At 39.2% G+C, this 27767-nt stretch overlaps 1 protein-coding gene across 4 annotated transcripts in view; it reads left to right on the top strand.

Moving 5' to 3' along the window:
• The window catches only part of LOC106571102 (ryanodine receptor 3), a 229681-nt gene extending 210218 nt beyond the window's left edge, over positions 1-19463 (top strand). For 3 of the 4 annotated variants that reach the window (XM_045695568.1, XM_045695569.1, XM_045695565.1), the window contains 9 exons: positions 11201-11328; positions 11774-11834; positions 12099-12245; positions 14424-14558; positions 16344-16500; positions 16761-16825; positions 17067-17167; positions 17346-17397; positions 17513-19463. In XM_045695568.1, the coding sequence (XP_045551524.1) occupies positions 11201-11328; positions 11774-11834; positions 12099-12245; positions 14424-14558; positions 16344-16500; positions 16761-16825; positions 17067-17167; positions 17346-17397; positions 17513-17608 (942 nt within the window). In that variant the 3' untranslated portion in view covers positions 17609-19463. Of the gene's footprint in view, positions 1-11200; positions 11329-11773; positions 11835-12098; positions 12246-14244; positions 14326-14423; positions 14559-16343; positions 16501-16760; positions 16826-17066; positions 17168-17345; positions 17398-17512 lie in introns of those variants that run through there. The other variant, XM_045695566.1, reaches the window with a different exon arrangement.
• Positions 19464-27767: the final 8304 nt, after the last annotated feature.

Genomic DNA, 27767 nt, shown 5'->3' with positions numbered 1-27767 from the left:
TATAGGTCATTAATTAGTATGGAGATCTGTATGTGTCTGTCTATAGGTCATTAATTAGTATGGAGATCTGTATGTGTCTGTCTATAGGTCATTAATTAGTATGGAGATCTGTATGTGTCTGTTCTGTCTATAGGTCATTAATTAGTATGGAGATCTGTATGTGTCTGCCTATAGGTCATTAATTAGTATGGAGATCTGTATGTGTCTGTCTATAGGTCATTAATTAGTATGGAGATCTGTATGTGTCTGTCTATAGGTCATTAATTAGTATGGAGATCTGTATGTGTCTGTTCTGTCTATAGGTCATTAATAAGTATGGAGATCTGTATGTGTCTGTCTATAGGTCATTAATTAGTATGGAGATCTGTATGTATCTGTTCTGTTTATAGGTCATTAATTAGTATGGAGACCTGTATGTGTCTGTCTATAGGTCATTAATTAGTATGGAGATCTGTATGTGTCTGTCTATAGGTCATTAATTAGTATGGAGATCTATATGTGTCTGTTTATAGGTCATTAATTAGTATGGAGATCTGTGTGTGTCTGTCTATAGGTCATTAATTAGTATGGAGATCTGTATGTGTCTGTCTATAGGTCATTAATTAGTATGGAGATCTGTATGTGTCTGTTCTGTCTATAGGTCATTAATTAGTATGGAGATCTGTATGTGTCTGTTCTGTTTATAGGTCATTAATTAGTATGGAGATCTGTATGTGTCTGTTTATAGGTCATTAATTAGTATGGAGATCTGTATGTGTCTGTCTATAGGTCATTAATTAGTATGGAGATCTGTATGTGTCTGTCTATAGGTCATTAATTAGTATGGAGATCTGTATGTGTCTGTCTATAGGTCATTAATTAGTATGGAGATCTGTATGTGTCTGTCTATAGGTCATTAATTAGTATGGAGATCTGTATGTGTCTGTCTATAGGTCATTAATTAGTATGGAGATCTGTATGTGTCTGTCTATAGGTCATTAATTAGTATGGAGATCTGTATGTGTCTGTCTATAGGTCATTAATTAGTATGGAGATCTGTATGTGTCTGTCTATAGGTCATTAATTAGTATGGAGATCTGTATGTGTCTGTCTATAGGTCATTAATTAGTATGGAGATCTGTATGTGTCTGTCTATAGATCATTAATTAGTATGGAGATCTGTATGTGTCTGTTCTGTCTATCGGTCATTAATTAGTATGGAGATCTGTATGTGTCTGTTCTGTCTATAGGTCATTAATTAGTATGGAGATCTGTATGTGTCTGTCTATAGGTCATTAATTAGTATGGAGATCTCTATGTGTCTGTCTATAGGTCATTAATTAGTATGGAGATCTATATGTGTCTGTTCTGTCTATAGGTCATTAATTAGTATGGAGATCTGTATGTGTCTGTCTATAGGTCATTAATTAGTATGGAGATCTGTATATGTCTGTTCTGTTTATAGGTCATTAATTAGTATGGAGATCTGTATGTGTCTGTCTATAGGTCATTAATTAGTATGGAGATCTGTATGTGTCTGTCTATAGGTCATTAATTAGTATGGAGATCTGTATGTGTCTGTCTATAGGTCATTAATTAGTATGGAGATCTGTATGTGTCTGTCTATAGGTCATTAATTAGTATGGAGATCTGTATGTGTCTGTCTATAGGTCATTAATTAGTATGGAGATCTGTATGTGTCTGTTCTGTCTATAGGTCATTAATTAGTATGGAGATCTGTATGTGTCTGTTCTGTCTGTAGGTCATTAATTAGTATGGAGATCTGTATGTGTCTGTCTATAGGTCATTAATTAGTATGGAGATCTGTATGTGTCTGTCTATAGGTCATTAATTAGTATGGAGATCTGTATGTGTCTGTCTATAGGTCATTAATTAGTATGGAGATCTGTATGTGTCTGTCTATAGGTCATTAATTAGTATGGAGATCTGTATGTGTCTGTTCTGTCTATAGGTCATTAATTAGTATGGAGATCTGTATGTGTCTGTTCTGTCTATAGGTCATTAATTAGTATGGAGATCTGTATGTGTCTGTTTATAGGTCATTAATTAGTATGGAGATCTGTATGTGTCTGTTCTGTCTATAGGTCATTAATTAGTATGGAGATCTGTATGTGTCTGTCTATAGGTCATTAATTAGTATGGAGATCTGTATGTGTCTGTCTATAGGTCATTAATTAGTATGGAGATCTATATGTGTCTGTCTATAGGTCATTAATTAGTATGGAGATCTGTATGTGTCTGTTCTGTCTATAGGTCATTAATTAGTATGGAGATCTGTATGTGTCTGTTTATAGGTCATTAATTAGTATGGAGATCTGTATGTGTCTGTTCTTCTATAGGTCATTAATTAGTATGGAGATCTGTATGTGTCTGTCTATAGGTCATTAATTAGTATGGAGATCTGTATGTGTCTGTTCTGTCTATAGGTCATTAATTAGTATGGAGATCTGTATGTGTCTGTGTCTATAGGTCATTAATTAGTATGGAGATCTGTATGTGTCTGTCTATAGGTCATTAATTAGTATGGAGATCTGTATGTGTCTGTCTGTATAGGTCATTAATTAGTATGGAGACCTGTATGTGTCTGTCTATAGGTCATTAATTAGTATGGAGATCTGTATGTGTCTGTCTATAGGTCATTAATTAGTATGGAGATCTGTATGTGTCTGTCTATAGGTCATTAATTAGTATGGAGATCTGTATGTGTCTGCCTATAGGTCATTAATTAGTATGGAGATCTGTATGTGTCTGTCTATAGGTCATTAATTAGTATGGAGACCTGTATGTGTCTGTCTATAGGTCATTAATTAGTATGGAGATCTGTATGTGTCTGTCTATAGGTCATTAATTAGTATGGAGATCTGTATGTGTCTGTCTATAGGTCATTAATTAGTGTGGAGATCTGTATGTGTCTGTTCTGTCTATAGGTCATTAATTAGTATGGAGATCTGTATGTGTCTGTTCTGTCTATAGGTCATTAATTAGTATGGAGATCTGTATGTGTCTGTCTATAGGTCATTAATTAGTATGGAGATCTGTATGTGTCTGTTCTGTCTATAGGTCATTAATTAGTATGGAGATCTGTATGTGTCTGTCTATAGGTCATTAATTAGTATGGAGATCTGTATGTGTCTGTCTATAGGTCATTAGTTAGTATGGAGATCTATATGTGTCTGTCTATAGGTCATTAATTAGTATGGAGATCTGTATGTGTCTGTCTATAGGTCATTAATTAGTATGGAGATCTGTATGTGTCTGTTCTGTCTATAGGTCATTAATTAGTATGGAGATCTGTATGTGTCTGTCTATAGGTCATTAATTAGTATGGAGATCTGTATGTGTCTGTCTATAGGTCATTAATTAGTATGGAGATCTGTATGTGTCTGTCTATAGGTCATTAATTAGTATGGAGATCTATATGTGTCTGTCTATAGGTCATTAATTAGTATGGAGATCTGTATGTGTCTGTTCTGTCTATAGGTCATTAATTAGTATGGAGATCTGTATGTGTCTGTTTATAGGTCATTAATTAGTATGGAGATCTGTATGTGTCTGTTCTGTCTATAGGTCATTAATTAGTATGGAGATCTGTATGTGTCTGTTTATAGGTCATTAATTAGTATGGAGATCTGTATGTGTCTGTTCTGTTTATAGGTCATTAATTAGTATGGAGATCTGTATGTGTCTGTCTATAGGTCATTAATTAGTATGGAGATCTGTATGTGTCTGTCTATAGGTCATTAATTAGTATGGAGATCTGTATGTGTCTGTCTATAGGTCATTAATTAGTATGGAGATCTGTATGTGTCTGTTCTGTCTATAGATCATTAATTAGTATGGAGATCTGTATGTGTCTGTTTATAGGTCATTAATTAGTATGGAGATCTGTATGTGTCTGTCTATAGGTCATTAATTAGTATGGAGATCTGTATGTGTCTGTTCTGTCTATAGGTCATTAATTAGTATGGAGATCTGTATGTGTCTGTCTATAGGTCATTAATTAGTATGGAGATCTGTATGTGTCTGTCTATAGGTCATTAATTAGTATGGAGATCTGTATGTGTCTGTCTATAGGTCATTAATTAGTATGGAGATCTGTATGTGTCTGTTCTGTCTATAGGTCATTAATTAGTATGGAGATCTGTATGTGTCTGTCTATAGGTCATTAATTAGTATGGAGATCTGTATGTGTCTGTTCTGTCTATAGGTCATTAATTAGTATGGAGATCTGTATGTGTCTGTCTATAGGTCATTAATTAGTATGGAGATCTGTATGTGTCTGTCTATAGGTCATTAATTAGTATGGAGATCTGTATGTGTCTGTTCTGTCTATAGGTCATTAATTAGTATGGAGATCTGTATGTGTCTGTTTATAGGTCATTAATTAGTATGGAGATCTGTATGTGTCTGTTCTGTCTATAGGTCATTAATTAGTATGGAGATCTGTATGTGTCTGTCTATAGGTCATTAATTAGTATGGAGATCTGTATGTATCTGTTCTGTTTATAGGTCATTAATTAGTATGGAGACCTGTATGTGTCTGTCTATAGGTCATTAATTAGTATGGAGATCTGTATGTGTCTGTCTATAGGTCATTAATTAGTATGGAGATCTGTATGTGTCTGTCTATAGGTCATTAATTAGTATGGAGATCTGTATGTGTCTGTCTATAGGTCATTAATTAGTATGGAGATCTGTATGTGTCTGTCTATAGGTCATTAATTAGTATGGAGATCTGTATGTGTCTGTCTATAGGTCATTAATTAGTATGGAGATCTGTATGTGTCTGTCTATAGGTCATTAATTAGTATGGAGATCTGTATGTGTCTGCCTATAGGTCATTAATTAGTATGGAGATCTGTATGTGTCTGTCTATAGGTCATTAATTAGTATGGAGACCTGTATGTGTCTGTCTATAGGTCATTAATTAGTATGGAGATCTGTATGTGTCTGTCTATAGGTCATTAATTAGTATGGAGATCTGTATGTGTCTGTCTATAGGTCATTAATTAGTGTGGAGATCTGTATGTGTCTGTTCTGTCTATAGGTCATTAATTAGTATGGAGATCTGTATGTGTCTGCCTATAGGTCATTAATTAGTATGGAGATCTGTATGTGTCTGTTCTGTCTATAGGTCATTAATTAGTATGGAGATCTGTATGTGTCTGTCTATAGGTCATTAATTAGTATGGAGATCTGTATGTGTCTGTCTATAGGTCATTAATTAGTATGGAGATCTGTATGTGTCTGTTCTGTCTATAGGTCATTAATTAGTATGGAGATCTGTATGTGTCTGTCTATAGGTCATTAATTAGTATGGAGATCTGTATGTGTCTGTTCTGTCTATAGGTCATTAATTAGTATGGAGATCTGTATGTGTCTGTCTATAGGTCATTAATTAGTATGGAGATCTGTATGTGTCTGTCTATAGGTCATTAGTTAGTATGGAGATCTATATGTGTCTGTCTATAGGTCATTAATTAGTATGGAGATCTGTATGTGTCTGTCTATAGGTCATTAATTAGTATGGAGATCTGTATGTGTCTGTTCTGTCTATAGGTCATTAATTAGTATGGAGATCTGTATGTGTCTGTCTATAGGTCATTAATTAGTATGGAGATCTGTATGTGTCTGTCTATAGGTCATTAATTAGTATGGAGATCTGTATGTGTCTGTCTATAGGTCATTAATTAGTATGGAGATCTGTATGTGTCTGTCTATAGGTCATTAATTAGTATGGAGATCTATATGTGTCTGTCTATAGGTCATTAATTAGTATGGAGATCTGTATGTGTCTGTTCTGTCTATAGGTCATTAATTAGTATGGAGATCTGTATGTGTCTGTTTATAGGTCATTAATTAGTATGGAGATCTGTATGTGTCTGTTCTGTTTATAGGTCATTAATTAGTATGGAGATCTGTATGTGTCTGTCTATAGGTCATTAATTAGTATGGAGATCTGTATGTGTCTGTCTATAGGTCATTAATTAGTATGGAGATCTGTATGTGTCTGTCTATAGGTCATTAATTAGTATGGAGATCTGTATGTGTCTGTTCTGTCTATAGATCATTAATTAGTATGGAGATCTGTATGTGTCTGTTTATAGGTCATTAATTAGTATGGAGATCTGTATGTGTCTGTCTATAGGTCATTAATTAGTATGGAGATCTGTATGTGTCTGTTCTGTCTATAGGTCATTAATTAGTATGGAGATCTGTATGTGTCTGTCTATAGGTCATTAATTAGTATGGAGATCTGTATGTGTCTGTCTATAGGTCATTAATTAGTATGGAGATCTGTATGTGTCTGTCTATAGGTCATTAATTAGTATGGAGATCTGTATGTGTCTGTTCTGTCTATAGGTCATTAATTAGTATGGAGATCTGTATGTGTCTGTCTATAGGTCATTAATTAGTATGGAGATCTGTATGTGTCTGTTCTGTCTATAGGTCATTAATTAGTATGGAGATCTGTATGTGTCTGTCTATAGGTCATTAATTAGTATGGAGATCTGTATGTGTCTGTCTATAGGTCATTAATTAGTATGGAGATCTGTATGTGTCTGTTCTGTCTATAGGTCATTAATTAGTATGGAGATCTGTATGTGTCTGTTTATAGGTCATTAATTAGTATGGAGATCTGTATGTGTCTGTTCTGTCTATAGGTCATTAATTAGTATGGAGATCTGTATGTGTCTGTCTATAGGTCATTAATAAGTATGGAGATCTGTATGTGTCTGTCTATAGGTCATTAATAAGTATGGAGATCTGTATGTGTCTGTCTATAGGTCATTAATTAGTATGGAGATCTGTATGTGTCTGTCCATAGGTCATTAATTAGTATGGAGATCTGTATGTATCTGTTCTGTTTATAGGTCATTAATTAGTATGGAGATCTGTATGTATCTGTTCTGTTTATAGGTCATTAATTAGTATGGAGATCTGTATGTGTCTGTTCTGTCTATAGGTCATTAATTAGTATGGAGATCTGTATGTGTCTGTCTATAGGTCATTAATTAGTATGGAGATCTATATGTGTCTGTTTATAGGTCATTAATTAGTATGGAGATCTGTATGTGTCTGTCTATAGGTCATTAATTAGTATGGAGATCTGTATGTGTCTGTTCTGTCTATAGGTCATTAATTAGTATGGAGATCTGTATGTGTCTGTCTATAGGTCATTAATTAGTATGGAGATCTGTATATGTCTGTTCTGTTTATAGGTCATTAATTAGTATGGAGATCTGTATGTGTCTGTTCTGTCTATAGGTCATTAATTAGTATGGAGATCTGTATGTGTCTGTTTATAGGTCATTAATTAGTATGGAGATCTGTATGTGTCTGTCTATAGGTCATTAATTAGTATGGAGATCTATATGTGTCTGTTCTGTCTATAGGTCATTAATTAGTATGGAGATCTATATGTGTCTGTCTATAGGTCATTAGTTAGTATGGAGATCTGTATGTGTCTGTTCTGTCTATAGGTCATTAATTAGTATGGAGATCTGTATGTGTCTGTTTATAGGTCATTAATTAGTATGGAGATCTGTATGTGTCTGTTCTGTCTATAGGTCATTAATTAGTATGGAGATCTGTATGTGTCTGTTTATAGGTCATTAATTAGTATGGAGATCTGTATGTGTCTGTTCTGTCTATAGGTCATTAATTAGTATGGAGATCTGTATGTGTCTGTTTATAGGTCATTAATTAGTATGGAGATCTGTATGTGTCTGTTCTGTCTATAGGTCATTAATTAGTATGGAGATCTGTATGTGTCTGTCTATAGGTCATTAATTAGTATGGAGATCTGTATGTGTCTGTCTATAGGTCATTAATTAGTATGGAGATCTGTATGTGTCTGTTCTGTCTATAGATCATTAATTAGTATGGAGATCTGTATGTGTCTGTTTATAGGTCATTAATTAGTATGGAGATCTGTATGTGTCTGTCTATAGGTCATTAATTAGTATGGAGATCTGTATGTGTCTGTTCTGTCTATAGGTCATTAATTAGTATGGAGATCTGTATGTGTCTGTCTATAGGTCATTAACCTGTTGGGTCTAGGGGGCAGCATTTGCACGTCTGGATAAAAAAAATGTACCCGATTTAATCTGGTTACTAATCCTACCCAGTAACTAGAATATGCATATACTTATTATATATGGATAGAAAACACTCTAAAGTTTCCAAAACTGTTTGAATGGTGTCTGTGAGTATAACAGAACTCATTTGGCAGGCAAAACCCTGAGACATTTTCTGACAGGAAGTGGATACCTGATGTGTTGTATTGACTTTAAACCTATCCCATTGAAAAACACAGGGGTTTAGGAATATTTTGGCACTTCCTATTGCTTCCACTAGATGTCACCAGCCTTTACAAAGTGTTTTGAGTCTTCTGGAGGGAGATCTGACCGAACAAGAGCCATGGAACGGTGATGTCCCATTAGACACCTGGCGCGCTACTTCATGTTGGGTACCCTCGTTCCAATACGTTATAAAAGAGTATGCATTCGTCCACCTTGAATATTATTCATGTTCTGGTTAAAAAAGGCCCTAATGATTTATGCTATACAACGTTTGACATGTTTGAACGAACGGAAATATATTTTTTCCCCTCGTTCATGACGAGAAGTCCGGCTGGCTTACATCATGTGCTAACGAGACGGAGATTTTTGGACATAAATGATGAGCTTTTTTGAACAAAACTACATTCGTTATGGACCTGTGATACCTGGAAGTGACATCTGATGAAGAGAATCAAAGGTAATGGATTATTTACATAGTATTTTCGATTTTAGATCTCCCCAACATGACGTCTAGTCTGTATCGCAACGCGTATTTTTCTGGGCACAGTGCTCAGATTATTGCAAAGTGTGATTTCCCAGTAAGGTTATTTTTAAATCTGGCAAGTTGATTGCGTTCAAAAGATGTAAATCTATAATTCTTTAAATGACAATATAATATTTTACCAATGTTTTCTAATTTTAATTATTTAATTTGTGACGCTGACTTGACTGCCGGTTATTGGAGGGAAACGATTTCCTCAACATCAATGCCATAGTAAAACACTGTTTTTGGATATAAATATCAACTTGATAGAACTAAAAATGCATGCATTGTCTAACATAATGTCCTAGGAGTGTCATCTGATGGAGATTGTAAAAGGTTAGTGTATCATTTTAGCTGGTTTTATGGTTTTGGTGACCCTGTCTTTGACTTGACAAAACATTACACACAACTCTTGTAAATGTACTGTCCTAACATACTCTAAATTTATGCTTTCGCCGTAAAACCTTTTTGAAATCGTAAAACGTGGTTAGATTAAGGAGATGTTTATCTTTCAAATGGTGTAACATAGTTGTATTTTTGAAAAATTTGAATTTTGACATTTATTTGGATTCAAATTTGCCGCTCTTGAAATGCACCTGCTGTTGATGGAGTGCACCACGGGTGGCACGCTAGCGTCCCACCTAGCCCCAAGAGGTTAATTAGTATGGAGATCTGTATGTGTCTGTCTATAGGTCATTAATTAGTATGGAGATCTGTATGTGTCTGTCTATAGGTCATTAATTAGTATGGAGATCTGTATGTGTCTGTTCTGTCTATAGGTCATTAATTAGTATGGAGATCTGTATGTGTCTGTCTATAGGTCATTAATTAGTATGGAGATCTGTATGTGTCTGTTCTGTCTATAGGTCATTAATTAGTATGGAGATCTGTATGTGTCTGTCTATAGGTCATTAATTAGTATGGAGATCTGTATGTGTCTGTCTATAGGTCATTAATTAGTATGGAGATCTGTATGTGTCTGTTCTGTCTATAGGTCATTAATTAGTATGGAGATCTGTATGTGTCTGTTTATAGGTCATTAATTAGTATGGAGATCTGTATGTGTCTGTTCTGTCTATAGGTCATTAATTAGTATGGAGATCTGTATGTGTCTGTCTATAGGTCATTAATAAGTATGGAGATCTGTATGTGTCTGTCTATAGGTCATTAATAAGTATGGAGATCTGTATGTGTCTGTCTATAGGTCATTAATTAGTATGGAGATCTGTATGTGTCTGTCTATAGGTCATTAATTAGTATGGAGATCTGTATGTATCTGTTCTGTTTATAGGTCATTAATTAGTATGGAGATCTGTATGTATCTGTTCTGTTTATAGGTCATTAATTAGTATGGAGATCTGTATGTGTCTGTTCTGTCTATAGGTCATTAATTAGTATGGAGATCTGTATGTGTCTGTCTATAGGTCATTAATTAGTATGGAGATCTATATGTGTCTGTTTATAGGTCATTAATTAGTATGGAGATCTGTATGTGTCTGTCTATAGGTCATTAATTAGTATGGAGATCTGTATGTGTCTGTTCTGTCTATAGGTCATTAATTAGTATGGAGATCTGTATGTGTCTGTCTATAGGTCATTAATTAGTATGGAGATCTGTATATGTCTGTTCTGTTTATAGGTCATTAATTAGTATGGAGATCTGTATGTGTCTGTTCTGTCTATAGGTCATTAATTAGTATGGAGATCTGTATGTGTCTGTTTATAGGTCATTAATTAGTATGGAGATCTGTATGTGTCTGTCTATAGGTCATTAATTAGTATGGAGATCTATATGTGTCTGTTCTGTCTATAGGTCATTAATTAGTATGGAGATCTATATGTGTCTGTCTATAGGTCATTAGTTAGTATGGAGATCTGTATGTGTCTGTTCTGTCTATAGGTCATTAATTAGTATGGAGATCTGTATGTGTCTGTTTATAGGTCATTAATTAGTATGGAGATCTGTATGTGTCTGTTCTGTCTATAGGTCATTAATTAGTATGGAGATCTGTATGTGTCTGTTTATAGGTCATTAATTAGTATGGAGATCTGTATGTGTCTGTTCTGTCTATAGGTCATTAATTAGTATGGAGATCTGTATGTGTCTGTTTATAGGTCATTAATTAGTATGGAGATCTGTATGTGTCTGTTCTGTCTATAGGTCATTAATTAGTATGGAGATCTGTATGTGTCTGTCTATAGGTCATTAATTAGTATGGAGATCTGTATGTGTCTGTTCTGTCTATAGGTCATTAATTAGTATGGAGATCTGTATGTGTCTGTCTATAGGTCATTAATAAGTATGGAGATCTGTATGTGTCTGTCTATAGGTCATTAATAAGTATGGAGATCTGTATGTGTCTGTCTATAGGTCATTAATAAGTATGGAGACCTGTATGGAGCTGAGCGGATAGCTGAGCTGTTGGGTCTGGATAAGAGCGCCCTGGACTTCGACCCTACTCAGGAGACTGTGGTGGAGGCGGCTTCTCTTGTGTCGTGGTGAGACATCCACTCTTCTCATATCATCTCAACTAAACTCTTAATAGTGTGAATGCTGGCTGATGCATCGCTAATAAAATACGTTGCTAGTAAACATAGTGATAGACATAGTACCTCAGTTTAGTTAACCGCTGGTGAGAAAGTAATCCTCTCATACCAACACAGTAAAATACATGATGATACCTCTGTCTGTTTCCCAGCTAAGAAACCTCTGTCTGTTTCCCAGCTAAGAAACCTCTTGCCTGTTTCCCAGCTAAGAAACATCTTGCCTGTTTCCCAGCTAAGATACCTCTGTCTGTTTCCCAGCTAAGAAACCTCTTGCCTGTTTCCCAGCTAAGAAACCTCTGTCTGTTTCCCAGCTAAGAAACCTCTTGTCTGTTTCCCAGCTAAGATACCTCTGTCTGTTTCCCAGCTAAGAAACCTCTTGTCTGTTTCCCTATGGTAGGTTGAGCTCTATCGACACCAAGTACCACATCTGGAAAATGGGAGTGGTGCTGACTGACAACGTAAGTGTTTACTCCCTCAATAAAGCCAAACTGTCAACCTAGCTCCTCTCCCTTCAGTGTTTGTGGCTGGCATTAGGGCTCTGGATAGGTGTAAGCAGTATGGTCAAACAGGAGGCTAGCTGGAGCCATCACCATACTGCTTACACCTATCCAGTCCCTTCCAAATGGCAAACACAAAGGTGAAAGGACTAAGGATTTCAAGTTGATTTTTAGACTGATGAAGTGACGGACTGAGCTTCACTTTTCCTTGTTCTGTCATGTCAGTCGTTCCTGTACCTGATCTGGTACGCCACCATGTCCATCCTGGGGCACTACAACAACTTCTTCTTCGCTGCCCATCTGTTGGACATCGCCATGGGCTTCAAGACCCTCCGGACCATCCTGTCCTCCGTCACTCACAATGGAAAACAGGCATGTGGCAATAACACCACCAGGCACCGTCAGAGAGCCACATAGACATTTGAACCACTAGACTGTAGATCAGGGGACATCTCAATAATATAAAGTTGCCTCCTCTCCCTTATCTGCAATAATCTGAAAACACATGGGGGAAGCAGTTACATCACTTTAGTGACGAGAAGCCAGGAAGATCCTCCCAGACAGACACATGGGGCAATAGGGTGCTTTCAGATCTGGGTCAAATACATGTCAAATACCTGTGCTTTCAAAAAAGAACTAGCTAAATCAAGCACATCTCATACACTGAACAAAAATATAAACACAACATGTAAAGTGTTGGTCCCATGTTTCATGAGCTGAAATACAAAATAAAAGCTTATTTCTCAAATTTGGTGCACAAATTTGTTTACATCCCTGAATGAGCATTTCTCCTTTGCCCTATATAATCCATCTACCTGATAGGTGGGGCATATCGAGAAGCTAATTAAACATCATGATTATTACACAGGTGCACCTTGCGCTGCGGACAATAAAAGGCCACTCTAAAATGTGTCATTTTGTTACACAACACAATGCCACAGATGTCTCACATTTTGAGGGAGTGTTCACTTGGCATGTTGACTGCAGGAATGTCCACCAGAGCGGTTGCCAGATAATTGAATGTTTATTTTTCTACTGTAAGCCTTCAAAGTCATTATAGAGAATTTCTCAGTATGTCCAACCGGCCTCACAACTGCAGACCACGTGTACGGCATTGTGTGGGCGAGTGGTTTGCTGATGTCAACGTTGTAAACAGAGTGCCCCATGGTGGGGTTATGGTATAGCCAGGCATAAAATACAGACAACAAACACAGTTGCATTTTATCAATGGCAATTTGAATGTACAGAGATACCGATGACATTTCAATTTGACCCAGGTCTGGTTGCTGGTTACGAAAGGTTGATATCCTCATTCTAGTCAAGTCAAGTGAAGTCTTGTTTATTTTATTTGACCCAGGTCTCTACACCGGGGGTTGGAACCTAAATAAATGTCCTATTGTTCCATAAAAATGTTTTTAAAGTTCTGAACCAGTTCGAACCCCCAAAAAAGTTTTCATATAGTTCCCTTTCGTAATTTTTTTTTAACCTGTGAAATCAACATTGTTTTTACCTTCAGCTCATGAATTTACTCAACAAATTAGCGACGATAGAGCAGCTTGCTTCAGACCAGGTAAGATAGTTGATTATATACTTGATTGGTCAGATAAGTGCAGGAGCGAGATGAGAGAGTGGACATGGAGGGAAATTGCTTGAAGCGCTGAACATCATGACGTGAACTGGAATGTTGTCACGGGTGTCGTAATGTAGAGACCAAGGCGCAGCGGGCTGCGTGCTCATAATTATATTTATTATAGCGAACACAATATACAAAGAACGACAGCTAACAGATTTGCAGGCTAAACAACAGCAGTGCAAATACAACTACCCACAATCAACCAGGTGAAAACAAGCTCCCTAAATATGACTCTCAATCAGCTGTTCCTGATCGAGAGCCACACAGACCAACAAAGAAATATACAAACTAGAAAAGCCTAGAATACCAAAACAAGAACATACACCAAAACCCCGGAACACATAAATAAAACACCCCTCTACATACACATAACCCCCGAACCACATAAAACAAATACCCCGTGCCACGTCCTGACCAAACTACAATAACAAATAACCCCTATTACTGGTCAGGACGTGACAAATGTGTTGAGACTATGACTAACATTGTAGCTTAATTAACCAAATGACACAATGATATACTAGACATTGGGAATATTTTGTGAACTAAAAATAATATTATTAATCGGTTCTCAAGATAATAAAATAACGGTTCTGTTCAGGAACACCAGAGATCACGTTCTATCCCTGTTATGTTTCGGTTCTGTTCCCTGAACTGGTTCCAACCCCTGCTCAACACACTTTACATTTCTGTATGCAGAGAACACTGTGAATATGAATGTCCTCTCTCTCTGTACAGTTGGTGCTGACTGTAGGGCTGTTGGCTGTGTATCTACACCCTGGTGGCCTTCAACATCTTCACTAATAATGACCCTTCTCTCTCTCTGTACAGTTGGTGCTGACTGTAGGGCTGTGTATCTACACCCTGGTGGCCTTCAACATCTTCACTAATAATGACCCTTCTCTCTCTCTGTACAGTTGGTGCTGACTGTAGGGCTGTTGGCGGTGGTGGTGTATCTGTACACTGTGGTGGCCTTCAACTTCTTCAGGAAGTTCTACAACAAGAGCGAGGACGAGGACGCCCCTGACATGAAGTGTGACGACATGATGACTGTAAGTCTGCACACACCCCCCTCTACTCACTGCTAATAGATAACTCAACAAAGTAGTATTGATACTGTGTCATAGCACGTATCAGTCAGTCATACACATCCTTCACAGGTTAAGTCTTTAAGATAATCCACTAATAGATGGCTTGGTTGGACTTAATTCCACAACTCACAGAACATGTTGTAGGAAGGAATCCAAAACTGCTGCACATCCTCCTCAGTGTTATCTGTTCCACCTGTATATCCTCCTCAGTGCTATCTGTTCCACCTATATATCCTCCTCAGTGTTATCTGTTCCACCTGTATATCCTCCTCAGTGTTATCTGTTCCACCTGTATATCCTCCTCAGTGTTATCTGTTCCACCTATATATCCTCCTCAGTGTTATCTGTTCCACCTGTATATCCTCCTCAGTGTTATCTGTTCCACCTATATATCCTCCTCAGTGTTATCTGTTCCACCTGTATATCCTCCTCAGTGTTATCTGTTCCACCTATATATCCTCCTCAGTGTTATCTGTTCCACCTATATATCCTCCTCAGTGCTATCTGTTCCACCTATATATCCTCCTCAGTGTTATCTGTTCCACCTATATATCCTCCTCAGTGTTATCTGTTCCACCTATATATCCTCCTCAGTGCTATCTGTTCCACCTATATATCCTCCTCAGTGTTATCTGTTCCACCTATATATCCTCCTCAGTGTTATCTGTTCCACCTGTATATCCTCCTCAGTGTTATCTGTTCCACCTATATATCCTCCTCAGTGTTATCTGTTCCACCTGTATATCCTCCTCAGTGTTATCTGTTCCACCTGTATATCCTCCTCAGTGTTATCTGTTCCACCTGTATATCCTCCTCAGTGTTATCTGTTCCACCTGTATATCCTCCTCAGTGTTATCTGTTCCACCTGTATATCCTCCTCAGTGTTATCTGTTCCACCTGTATATCCTCCTCAGTGCTATCTGTTCCACCTGTATATCCTCCTCAGTGTTATCTGTTCCACCTGTATATCCTCCTCAGTGCTATCTGTTCCACCTGTATATCCTCCTCAGTGTTATCTGTTCCACCTGTATATCCTCCTCAGTGTTATCTGTTCCACCTATATATCCTCCTCAGTGTTATCTGTTCCACCTATATATCCTCCTCAGTGCTATCTGTTCCACCTGTATATCCTCCTCAGTGTTATCTGTTCCACCTGTATATCCTCCTCAGTGTTATCTGTTCCACCTATATATCCTCCTCAGTGTTATCTGTTCCACCTGCACATCCTCCTCAGTGTTATCTGTTCCACCTGTATATCCTCCTCAGTGTTATCTGTTCCACCTATATATCCTCCTCAGTGTTATCTGTTCCACCTATATATCCTCCTCAGTGCTATCTGTTCCACCTGTATATCCTCCTCAGTGTTATCTGTTCCACCTGTATATCCTCCTCAGTGTTATCTGTTCCACCTATATATCCTCCTCAGTGTTATCTGTTCCACCTGCACATCCTCCTCAGTGTTATCTGTTCCACCTGTATATCCTCCTCAGTGTTATCTGTTCCACCTGTATATCCTCCTCAGTGTTATCTGTTCCACCTATATATCCTCCTCAGTGTTATCTGTTCCACCTGCACATCCTCCTCAGTGTTATCTGTTCCACCTGTATATCCTCCTCAGTGTTATCTGTTCCACCTATATATCCTCCTCAGTGTTATCTGTTCCACCTGTATATCCTCCTCAGTGTTACCTGTTCCACCTGCACATCCTCCTCAGTGCTATCTGTTCCACCTGTATATCCTCCTCAGTGCTATCTGTTCCACCTGTACGCCGGGGTGAGGGCCGGCGGTGGTATCGGTGATGAGCTTGAGGACCCGGCTGGAGACCCCTACGAGCTGTGGCGTATCCTCTTTGACATCACCTTCTTCTTCTTCGTCATCGTCATCCTCCTGGCCATCATCCAGGGTACGTTATCTACGTGGCCGGTGATTCTCAACCTTGTTTGGTTACTGTACCTCCGATCACATTGCTTTGCAATACGATATGAGTCATATGAGTCTTCCCAAATACCCCCTGTGGATAGGATTGGTACCACCGAGGTACCAGAACCCCAGGTTGGGAATCACTGTACTTGGCTTCCTGCTGTTTAAAACAACAGCTGAGAGAACTAGGCTTTCCTGTGTAATAAATGTGAAGTTAAAATGCTGTCTTGTTCAATACTCCAGGTTTGATTATTGATGCGTTTGGGGAACTGAGAGACCAGCAGGAGCAGGTGAAGGAGGATATGGAGGTAAGAGTTCACCTGGTCTGGAGGTGAGAGTTCACCTGGTCTGGAGGTGAGAGTTCACCTGGTCTCACCTAGAACCTACTGTATCAATGTTAGGAAACAGCAATGTTATTCTGTTGTTGTTAAGTCGTTGACACGATTCCATATTCTTCACAACAGAACATTTTATCCTCTTGAATAAATGCTAATATGTTAAGGGTGGGAAATGTATCTGATTGGGTTAACACATTCCATCCTCTTGTAGACTAAATGCTTCATCTGTGGAATTGGAAATGACTACTTTGACACGACACCCCACGGCTTTGAGACCCACACCTTACAAGAGCACAACCTTGCCAACTACCTGTGAGTACATAATGGACATGAGGATGTTGTTCAAGCACATACGACCAGAGCTGCTCCATTAAAAGGCTCTCGTTTGAATTTAATTAGATGTGTTTAACCAATGATGCTCTGGATGAAAGCCTGAGTTAATATTTTGATCAAACTGGCCTCCTTTGACACTGCTTTTGTCCTTGTGCAGCTTCTTCCTGATGTACCTCATCAACAAGGACGAGACTGAACACACCGGTCAGGTACGTACAATAACACTTCTCTTTATCATATGAAAACAGGTCACAGGTCATCGAAAAACACCTTCTCACTCATGAAACCCTTTATCGTACTGCGTGTTTCCGTCTCCCTCAACAGGAGTCGTACGTGTGGAAGATGTACCAGGAGAGATGCTGGGACTTCTTCCCTGCAGGGGACTGTTTCAGGAAGCAGTATGAGGACCTGCTTGGGTAGAGAGGACACTTAACACTACATTACCCAGCTACCCTTCAACCCTACCTGGGTCGAGAGGACACCTTACACTACATTACCCAGCTACCATAAAACAACGCTATCTGTATTTGAGAGACACGTCTCCTCACAACGCTACACCTCATCTGAGACAGACTTCTTACTCACTTCAATGAACTTTAATAGATAGACAACACTATCTGTGTAGAGAGGACACCAGAACACTACCCAGTTACCCTACAACACCATCTGTGTAGAGAGGACACCAGAACACTACCCAGTTACCCTACAACACCATCTGGGCAGAGAGGACACCAGAACACAACCCAGTTACCCTACAACACCATCTGGGCAGAGAGGACACCAGAACACTACCCAGTTACCCTACAACACCATCTGGGCAGAGAGGACACCAGAACACTACCCAGATACCCTACAACACCATCTGGGCAGAGAGGACACCAGAACACTACCCAGTTACCCTACAACACCATCTGGGCAGAGAGGACACCAGAACACTACCCAGTTACCCTACAACACCATCTGGGTAGAGAGGACACCAGAACACTACCCAGATACCCTACAACACCATCTGGGTAGAGAGGACACCAGAACACTACCCAGATACCCTACAACACCATCTGGGTAGAGAGGACACCAGAACACTACCCAGATACCCTACAACACCATCTGGGCAGAGAGGACACCAGAACACTACCCAGGTACCCTACAACACCATCTGGGTAGAGAAGACACTCTCTGTATCTGAGAGAGTAACTCACTTGAACCTTAATGGAACCTGAAAACTAGCTCCACGTTGCTCTTCTGTTGCCATTGTATCCATCATACAGTATCACCTATTGAAATGGCCAGCCACTACTGAGGAGAGACTGATGTGATGAAGACGATGACGACGATGATTGGACTTGGTGTTTGGATTTTTATATGGAAAGTAAAGTCCTTTTGCCTCTCACTAAAAGATAAGTCACCTACCACGGTGACACCTCGTATGCTCTTTCGTATGCAAAAAAAATATTTTGATGTGATTTGTCATGATGACACATTGTCCTTTTCACTCGCTTAACACCAAAACCGTTGCACAATTTGTCATGTGGCAGAGTGGAGACATTGATGTGTAGGGTTTCAGTTTGATGGGTGATGGATAATGCACAAGCCATGATATTAATACCGAAGACAGGAATACCCCAGATATTAACTGAGTACCAAAATAAGATTGTTGCTAGAATGTGTATTGTGTTGGTGATAATGATGAAACTAGAAATTAAATTCATTGAATTAGAGCTATTCTAGCTTTATTGAACTTGGTCTGAATCTGATTTGCTTGGTGAGATGAGGAAATAAAAAATGGGTCCCTCAAGGGTCAGTCTTGAGCCCATTATAGTTGTTTATCAAGTGCCATTGTGCCTTAATTTGACAAACTATACACACACAAACATGGCGTCCCTTGACGCCCTTAGTGCTCTAGATTTTGGATTAGTTAAGAGCATAATTGGCTAGCTACAGTAGTGATAGTTTTGTGGATTTTCAGTTCAAAACATTTACTTTGTTGTACAAAAACTAGGTAACCATTGTGTAAATGTTGCTCCGTTTGGATTGGTTCCCAAGCTGCAGAGTCTCCTTGCCTGCCTGTACACCTTTCTTTCCACAGTAGAAATGAGAAATGACACACTGAGGAAATAACATGGTTCAAGAGTTATTGAACACGTAACGACAGAGAGAAACAGTGAACCTCTAATTGTATGAACATTTGGATGTAGTAGCTTTGAGAAACTGCGTTTATTTCTGAGGAGGCAGGAAGAAGGATGGATAAGAATAAAGTAACCGATGCAATGAAAAACATCTCTGTTGTCCATGGCAACTAGCACCGATCCAATCACAGAAACCTTTCTGAGGGTAAAGGTGTGTGTGTGTGTGTGTGTGTGTGTGTGTGTGTGTGTGTGTGTGTGTGTGTGTGTGTGTGTGTGTGTGTGTGTGTGTGTGTGTGTGTGTGTGTGTGTGTGTGTGTGTGTGTGTGTGTGTGTGTGTGTGAGAGAGTCTGACAAGGCAAAAGGAGTAGAAATACCATTATCCTTTAACGTTGAATAAGTACAAAACACAGTTAAACACTTGGTCGCTCACAGAGTTCTGGTTCTGCTAACAGTCCCATGTCTGTAGCCCCAGTCAGCCGCCAATCCTTCAGCCACTCCATCAAGCGACCCATGGTTGGTTGGTTAGTGAGACGGAGAAAAACGGGGACTTTGACATGTGAATCAGTAAAATGGGAGTGGGGGGAAGGAAGATAACTCTCAACAATTCATTTGTGAAAAGTAAATTCTAGAATTGGCTATCATAAATCAACAATGCCTTCGTCCAAATTTGATCTTACGATTGTCCATTAATGAAAAGTCAATGAAGTTTTCATAGTGATCTGTAATTTCTAAACGGCTTTCAGATAAGCATCGCTTCTCTCCCTAACCCTCATGTCAAAAAACATTAAGGGAAGAAAGAAGCATAATTGACCCTTTGCTATGCCCCACCCCAGAATATTGGGCAACCAATCGCAACACTCCCAATGGATAGCAACTGTTGTCAAGTCCGACACATTGGTCAACCTCACACGTAAATTGCATTTTTAAATGGATAAATAACTGAACAGTGCAACAGGACTACTGTGGTTCCTGAAATACAGAGCCTGGTAGAGGATTTTTCAAATCGCTAATTATACTTTTGTTACATTGTTTGCTAGCTCAGTGTTATGGACACTTGACCTTAATTACGCCAACAAAAATATACTTTCCAGGTCACCTATTACATATATATATTGTAATGAAACAGCAGGGAGCAGGTCTCGAGCCCTCGACCTTCTAGCCCGAAGTCCAGCGCGCTATCGACTGTGCCGCAAAAGCATGCTCCAATGGCAGAGTCGATTTCCGCGTTTATAAACCCAGGGTGGTTACAATATACATACATACATACATACATACATACATACATACATACATACATACATACATACACACACACCGAACGAAAATATGAACGCAATATTTTACTGAGTTACAGTCATAAATCCATCAATTTAAATAAATTCATTGGGCCCTAATCTATGGATTTCACGTGACTGGAAATAGAGATATGCATCAGTTGGTCACAGACACCTTAAAGAGCTAGGGACGTGGATCAGAAAACCAGTCAGTATCTGGTGTGACCACCATTTGCCTCATGCAGCGCGACACATCTTCGCATTGAGTTGATCAGGATGTTGATTGTGGCTTTTTGGGAAAGTTCTCCAACTCCTCTTCAATGGCTGTGTGATGTTGCTGGATATTGGCGGGTCCTGGAACACGCTATCATACACGTCGATCCAGAGCATCCCAAACTTGCTCAATGGGTGACATGTCTGGTGAGTATGCAGGCCATGGAATAACTGGGACATTTTCAGCTTCCAGGAATTGTGTACAGATCCTTGTGACATGGGGCTGGGAATTATCATGCAGAAACTTGAGTTGATGGTGGTAGATGAATGGTACGACAATGGGCCTCAGGATCTCGTCATGGTATCTCTGTGCACTAATTGCTATCGATAAAATGCAACTGTGTTCGTTGTCCATAGTTTATGCCTGCCAATACCATAACCCCACCGCTACCATGGGACACTCGGGTTCACAATGTTGACATCAGCAAACCACTCAACCACACAATGCCATACATGTGGTCTGCAGTTGTGAGGCCGGTTCGGATGTACAGCCAAATTCTCTAAAACGATGTTGGAGGTGGCTTATGGTAGAGAAATTAACACTAAATTATCTGGCAACAGCTCTGGTGGACATGCCTGCAGTCAAACTACACATTTTAGAGTGGCCTTGTATTGCCCCCCAGCACAAGGTGCACCTGTGTAATGATTATGCTGTTTAATCAGCTTCTTGATATGTCACACCCATCAGGTGGATGGATTATCTTGGCAAAGGAGAAATGCTCACTAAGTGGGAGGTAAACAAATGTGTGCACAACATTTGAAAGAAATAAGCTTTTTGTGTGTATAGAAAATTTCAGGGATATTTTATTTCAGCTCATGAAACAACACTTTACATGTGCGTAATTTTTTTTCTCCAGTGTTTGTACACTACCGGAAATCTTAATTTCTTCCCGTTCTAACAAAATCAAGCTGAAGACATCCCACATTCCATCTCTGCCACCTGCTGGAGGAGTAATGGGGGTGCGCCGTGTCTCTCTAAAATGGGGTTGGGGGGCAGTTTTGGCTTATTTCATTAGACACCTGTTTGCGAATAATTGAGTGAAATTATCAGAACAGTGCCACATTTGTATTGAATTAACGGTGCCACCAGAGGTCATCACTACATATGGAACGGAGGCTGTCACTGCTTTGAGTCATCACTGCTCGAAGTGACTGTGTTTGTAGTCAAGAAACTCTCAATTTGATAAATGTACACTATTTATTGATAATGTCTTTTCAAATAAATAATACATATATAGTGATTATGTATGACACACCAGCTTAAAAAAAAAATATATACATATTTAAATGGGAAAATCATTTAACAGGTCACCAGGGGTATTTGCTACTTTGGTTTCTGAAATGCAGAGCCTGTTTTTTAAATCCGAAATTATACTTTTGTTACATTGTTTTCTAGCTCTCAGTCTCACTGACCACCAAACGTTGCTAACGCTAACTACCTAGCCACTTAATTTAACTCAACATGTATGTTAGCTAGCTAAATTAGCAATGTTATGAATACAACTCCCATCTGCTGTCGACATCAGGATACGATTTGAGAGCACTAGTTAGCTCCAAATGTTGTCGTAGCTTTGACAGTGAATTCAGAGACATTCAGTACCTAGATACACTACAACCATAATTTGACCAGGTTCCCGTGATTGTAATTGTAACGACAGTCCACCACAACATACCCAATAGTTTCCTGATTAGCGAGGAGTAGTCTGTTAAATTTCATTTTGTATTAGAAACACAGTTTGAGATCATTGTGAGGGGATTTCGCCAGTGGTCGAATTGTGCTTCCCGGGAAAATGTTGTCCAAGATTGCAACAGTAACCAAAAGGGACGGGGTTTAGCGACGGGTAAATGACTGATATAGTCAATGCGGACGGCTAATAGGCAGTTTTTTTTTGTTGTACCAATCAATCCATTGCCCAGGTCAATCTTTGTATTCTGTTACAACACTGGACATGACAGGACAGATGAGGAGTTGGATTGACAGGTACTGGATCAGGTGGCCAGCATTTTTCACTCTCTGTCTCTCCCTGGCTCTTTCGCTCCTTCCTCCCTCTAACGTCTTCATCCATTCCACAGCGGACAGCTCCGTTGATAAGGCAACTGCTGAGCTGACGCTTCAGAACCCAACAACGTCATCACCGTGGAGACGTAGACCAGCGTCAACCTGATCTGTGTGGACATGACATCCCAGTTTGTTCTGAGGCTCACGCTGCGACGTCGTAGCCGACGGTGACAGAACCATGGCAACAGCTGCCAAGGCGATGAGAGACTGCTGTCAGAGTTCCAGAGAGGGGGATGAGATGAGACGAGAGTGAGAGTGAGACGTCCATGCAGTGGTGTAAAGTACTTAAGTAAAAAATACTATAAAGTACTACTTAAGTACTTATCTGTACTTTACTATTTATATTTTTAACAAATTGTACTTTTACTTCACTACATTCCTAAAGAAAATAATGTACTTTTTGCTCCAACATTTTCCCTGTCACCCAAAAGTACTCATTACATTTTGACAGGAAAATTGTCAAATTCACACACTTATCAAGAGAACATCCCTGGTCATCCCTACTGCCTCTGATCTGGCAGACTCACTGAACACAAATGCTTAGTTGTAAATTAATGTCTAAGTGTTTGAGTGTGCCTCTGGCTATCTGTAAATTTAAAAAACACAATCATATTGTGCTGTCTGGTTTGCATAATATAAGGAATTTGACATTATTAATATTTTTACTTTTACTTTTGATACTTAAGTAAAAGTGAAAGTCACCCAGTAAAATACTACTTCAGTAAAAGTCTAAAAGTATTTGGCTTTAAATATACTTTAAATATACTTTATTAAATATACTTTAGTATCAACAGTAAATGGAATTGCTAAAATATACTTTTACTCAAGTATGACAATTGAGTACTTTTTCCACCACTGCTCCATGCCACATCGCCTTGCTTCATCCAAACTGACTTCAAATGATTTAAATCCTCCGTCTCGTCTTCCCTGCACGGTCTCTGTCTCTCAGATGTTTCTGCATTACTTGGACAAAGCATCGGTCAGTTTCTTTCAGTTGAATTAAATGTGTCTTAGATGAATTGGCATATAAAATGAGTTGTCATATGATTGGTGGCAGGTAGCCTAGTGGTTAAGAGCGTTGGGTCATTCATGAAAGGTTGCCTGTTCGAATAGGTAAACAAATGTGTTGATGTGCCCTTGAGCAAGGCACTTAACCCTAATTGGTTAGGGGGAGTGGGATATGTAAAAAAAAAAAACAATGTCCAATTCACACATGTATAATACACACTTGTATATGTGTGAAATAGGATAAAACATCCACCTAGTTATTTATTTATATCAAAGCCACTGCCGTAGTGTTTACATGGTAATCAGTTGATGATATACAGGTGATAGAAAGACTTGACTGAGGGGCACAAAGTCCACTGAAGATACCGAAGATGAAGAACACCTTCCCAACACTGAGTTGTACCAGTGGCGACTAGTCATTCATTTTCAGCACTACATTTTTATCTAAAAAAAAAGAAAATGGGTTGCCTGTTTTGCATTTTATTTTTGGCATTAATACGTGTCACGTATCAGTTTGCAAACAATGTAAAAAAATATATATATCGTTGAGTTAATAAAGCCTCCATACAAATATGGTCTCTTTTTTGCTTTCTTGAGTAAAGCAGCTCCAAAATGATCGTTGTTGTTTAGGGGCATGTATCCCCATATTATCATTTGGTTTGCCCTATCAAGATTTACATGCTAAAGAGTTGCTAAGCAATTAACATCCCATCATGTTTCGGGTCATGCTTAGGGTCACGTTTAAAAATGCTGGGCAGGCCATTATTTTAGATTTCACGGCTATGCCCCCATAGGGTGACAATGCCCCCAACCACAGGGCACGAGTGGTCACTGATTGGTTTAATGAGCATGAAAACAATGTAAGCGATATGCCATGGCCATCTCAGTCACCAGATCTCAACCCAATTGAACACTTATGGGAGATTCTGGAGCGGCGCCTGAGACAGCGTTTTCCACCACCATCAACAAAACACCCAATGATGGAATTTCTTGTGGAAGAATGGTGTCGCATCACTCCAATAGAGTTCCAGCCACTGGTAGAATCTATTCCAAGGTGCATTGAAGCTGTTCTGACATAACACCCAATTAGGACACTATGTTGGAGTTTCCTTTATTTTGGCAGTTACCTGTATGATTCACATAAAATTCACTGTCATAATACTATGTAAACACGATGATTAAGATAATAGTTTATATGTTGGGCCTATGCGAGTAAATGACTAAAATGGCTGATGTATGGTTAAGTGCATACGTACGTAATGTGATCTAAACTGGCTTGGGTCTGTACATGCTGTAAAGCAGGGATAACTAGATTCAGCCATGTGCCGATGTTTTTAATTGATATAATGGTCGGGGGGCCGGAACATAATTAAGCAATAAGGCCCGAGGGGGTGTGGCCAATATAACACGGCTAAGGGATGTTCTTATGCATGACGCAACACGAAGTGCCTGGATACAGCCCTTAGCCGTGGTATATTGGCCTTATTGCTATTTTAAACTGGTTACCAACGTAATTAGAGTAGTAAAAAGACATGTTTTTTCATACCTGTGGTATACTGACTAATATAACACGGCTGTCAGCCAATAAGCATTCAGGGCTCGAACCACCTAGTTTATAATTACAAATAATTTGAAGACTGCATACTGACTACAAGATGCCCAAACAGATATATTGTTTGACTAAAACCTAATCATTTCAAACCTTTCTTACATTTGTATACGACCATGTGTCTCTTGTATACGATCACGTGTCTCTCTATGTGTGGGAATACTTGGGAACAGATTTATTAAATTAAAATCACTTGCAGCTCATTTCCTGGTGTTTTTACAGTTTTTTATGTACAACAATAAAGATTACAAAAAAATATTTAAATACAACTTTTTCTTTTGCTCAGAAAAATTGCGGGGTCAAATCAAACCACTCGCGGGCCAAATTCGGCCCGCTCGCCAGTTGGGTAACCCTGCTGTAAAGTGTGGTGCTCTGCCCTGCTGTAAGTCTTGATGTGGTGCTGTCCCACTGTCAGACAGCCTGGCATCCCTGTAGCTTGCTCTGGTCTGACCTTCTCTGTTTGTGGCCTGTTTTAGCATTTGTCCCAAATGGCACCCTATTCCCTACAAAGTGCTCTATGGGCCCTGGTCAAAAGTAATGCACTAAATAACTTAACAGTAGATAGTGATGGAACAATAAGTTACAGGACTCTGCTGTGAAGCCATGAGAATTAAAAGGTGTATAGATTGGAGACATAAATATCCCTGACTTTCCCAGGAACCAAGGTGAAAAATCTCTCGATGTGCCCTTGAGCAAGGCACTTAACCCTAATTATCTGCAGGGGCGCTGTACTACTATGGCTGAACCTGTAAAACAACACAACACATTTCACTGCACCTATCCGGTATAATTTTTGATGTTTCTTTTTTAATATTTTTTATTCCCCATTAGTGGGAAGCACACTGGGATGCCTGGTGTGATGTCCTGTTACGTGCATGTCTCCAGTCCTGGGCTGATGTCCGGTGTCACACTCACACAAACCCTCAAATCGTCGGCCCCCTGAAGTGCACAGCCAGACCAGCAGAGCATGTCGGATGTGACGCAGGCGCACACACACACACACACACACACACACACACACGTTAACCAGGCCGCACCCTCTGTGTAAGCAAAGCCTGTCGTCGAGAGAGAGGGACACATTGAAGTTATTGTACAGCAGCAGCTCCCTGCTAAACAGTCTTTCTGAGACAAAGTGAGGCAGGACCTGATACAATACTTTAATAATACACCCTTCCTTTTTCTCCTTCCTTCCTTCCGAGTAAGTAGCCTACTGATCATAGATTTTGTAAACCGGGAGTTAAGTCAGAGTTCTGTTCGAGCAGTGGTTATTGCAAGAATGCGACGACGGATAGCGTTTTCAAAGAATCCAGCGATCATCACCACTAAAGCCCTGGACCTTCTATTAAACAAAGCAGCTGTATCTTCTGAAGGCTACCTCTAATATGCCTCTTAATCGCGCCTTTTTAATCAAAGCAATTAACACCCTGCGACTCTGTAGCGGGACTTATCCATCAATAAATCACTGCAAAGATAATTGCAATTAAACTCTGGAGTCAAGGAAGCAAGTCGGTAGAGGACAGCTATGAATATATTGTGTAATTTAGATAATAGATACAGAGAAATACAAAATCAAATCCAATTTTATTTGCCACATGAGCTGAATAAAACCAGTGTAGACCTTACTGTGAAATGCTTACTTACAAGCCCTTAAGAAATAGAGTTAAGAAAATATTTACTAAATAAAATAAAAAGTAACACTAAATAACAATAACGGGCCTACATGCAGGTGGTACCGATGCCGAGTCAATGTGCGGGGGTACAGGTTAGTCGAGGTAATTTGTACATGTAGGTATGGGTAAAGTGACTATGCATAGATAATAAACAGTGAGTAGCAGCAGTGTAAAAAAAAGGAGGGGGGGGTGTCAATGTAAATAGTCCAGGTGGCCATTGCAACGGTCTAAGGCACTGCATCTCCGTACTAGAGGCGTCACTACAGGCCCTGGTTTGATTCCAGGCTGTATCACAACCGTGATTGGGAGTCCCATAGGGCAGCGCACAAATTATCCAGCGTTGTCCTGGTTTGGCCGGGGTAGGCCGTCATTGTAAATAAGAATTTGTTCTTAACTGACTTTTCTACTTAAATAAAAACAAATTTTAAAAAATTGTTCAGTAGGCTTATGGCCTGGGGGTAGAAGATGTTCAGGAGCCTTTTGGACCTAGACTTGGCGATCCGGTACCGCTTGTCGTGTGGTAGCAGAAAGAACAGTCTATGACTTGACACTTGCCAGTT

Source organism: Salmo salar, chromosome ssa15 (assembly GCF_905237065.1).
Source record: "Salmo salar chromosome ssa15, Ssal_v3.1, whole genome shotgun sequence".
NCBI lineage: Eukaryota > Metazoa > Chordata > Actinopteri > Salmoniformes > Salmonidae > Salmo > Salmo salar.
The sequence above is the reverse complement of the archived record's forward strand: the minus strand, read 5'-3'. Positions and strand labels throughout refer to the sequence as shown.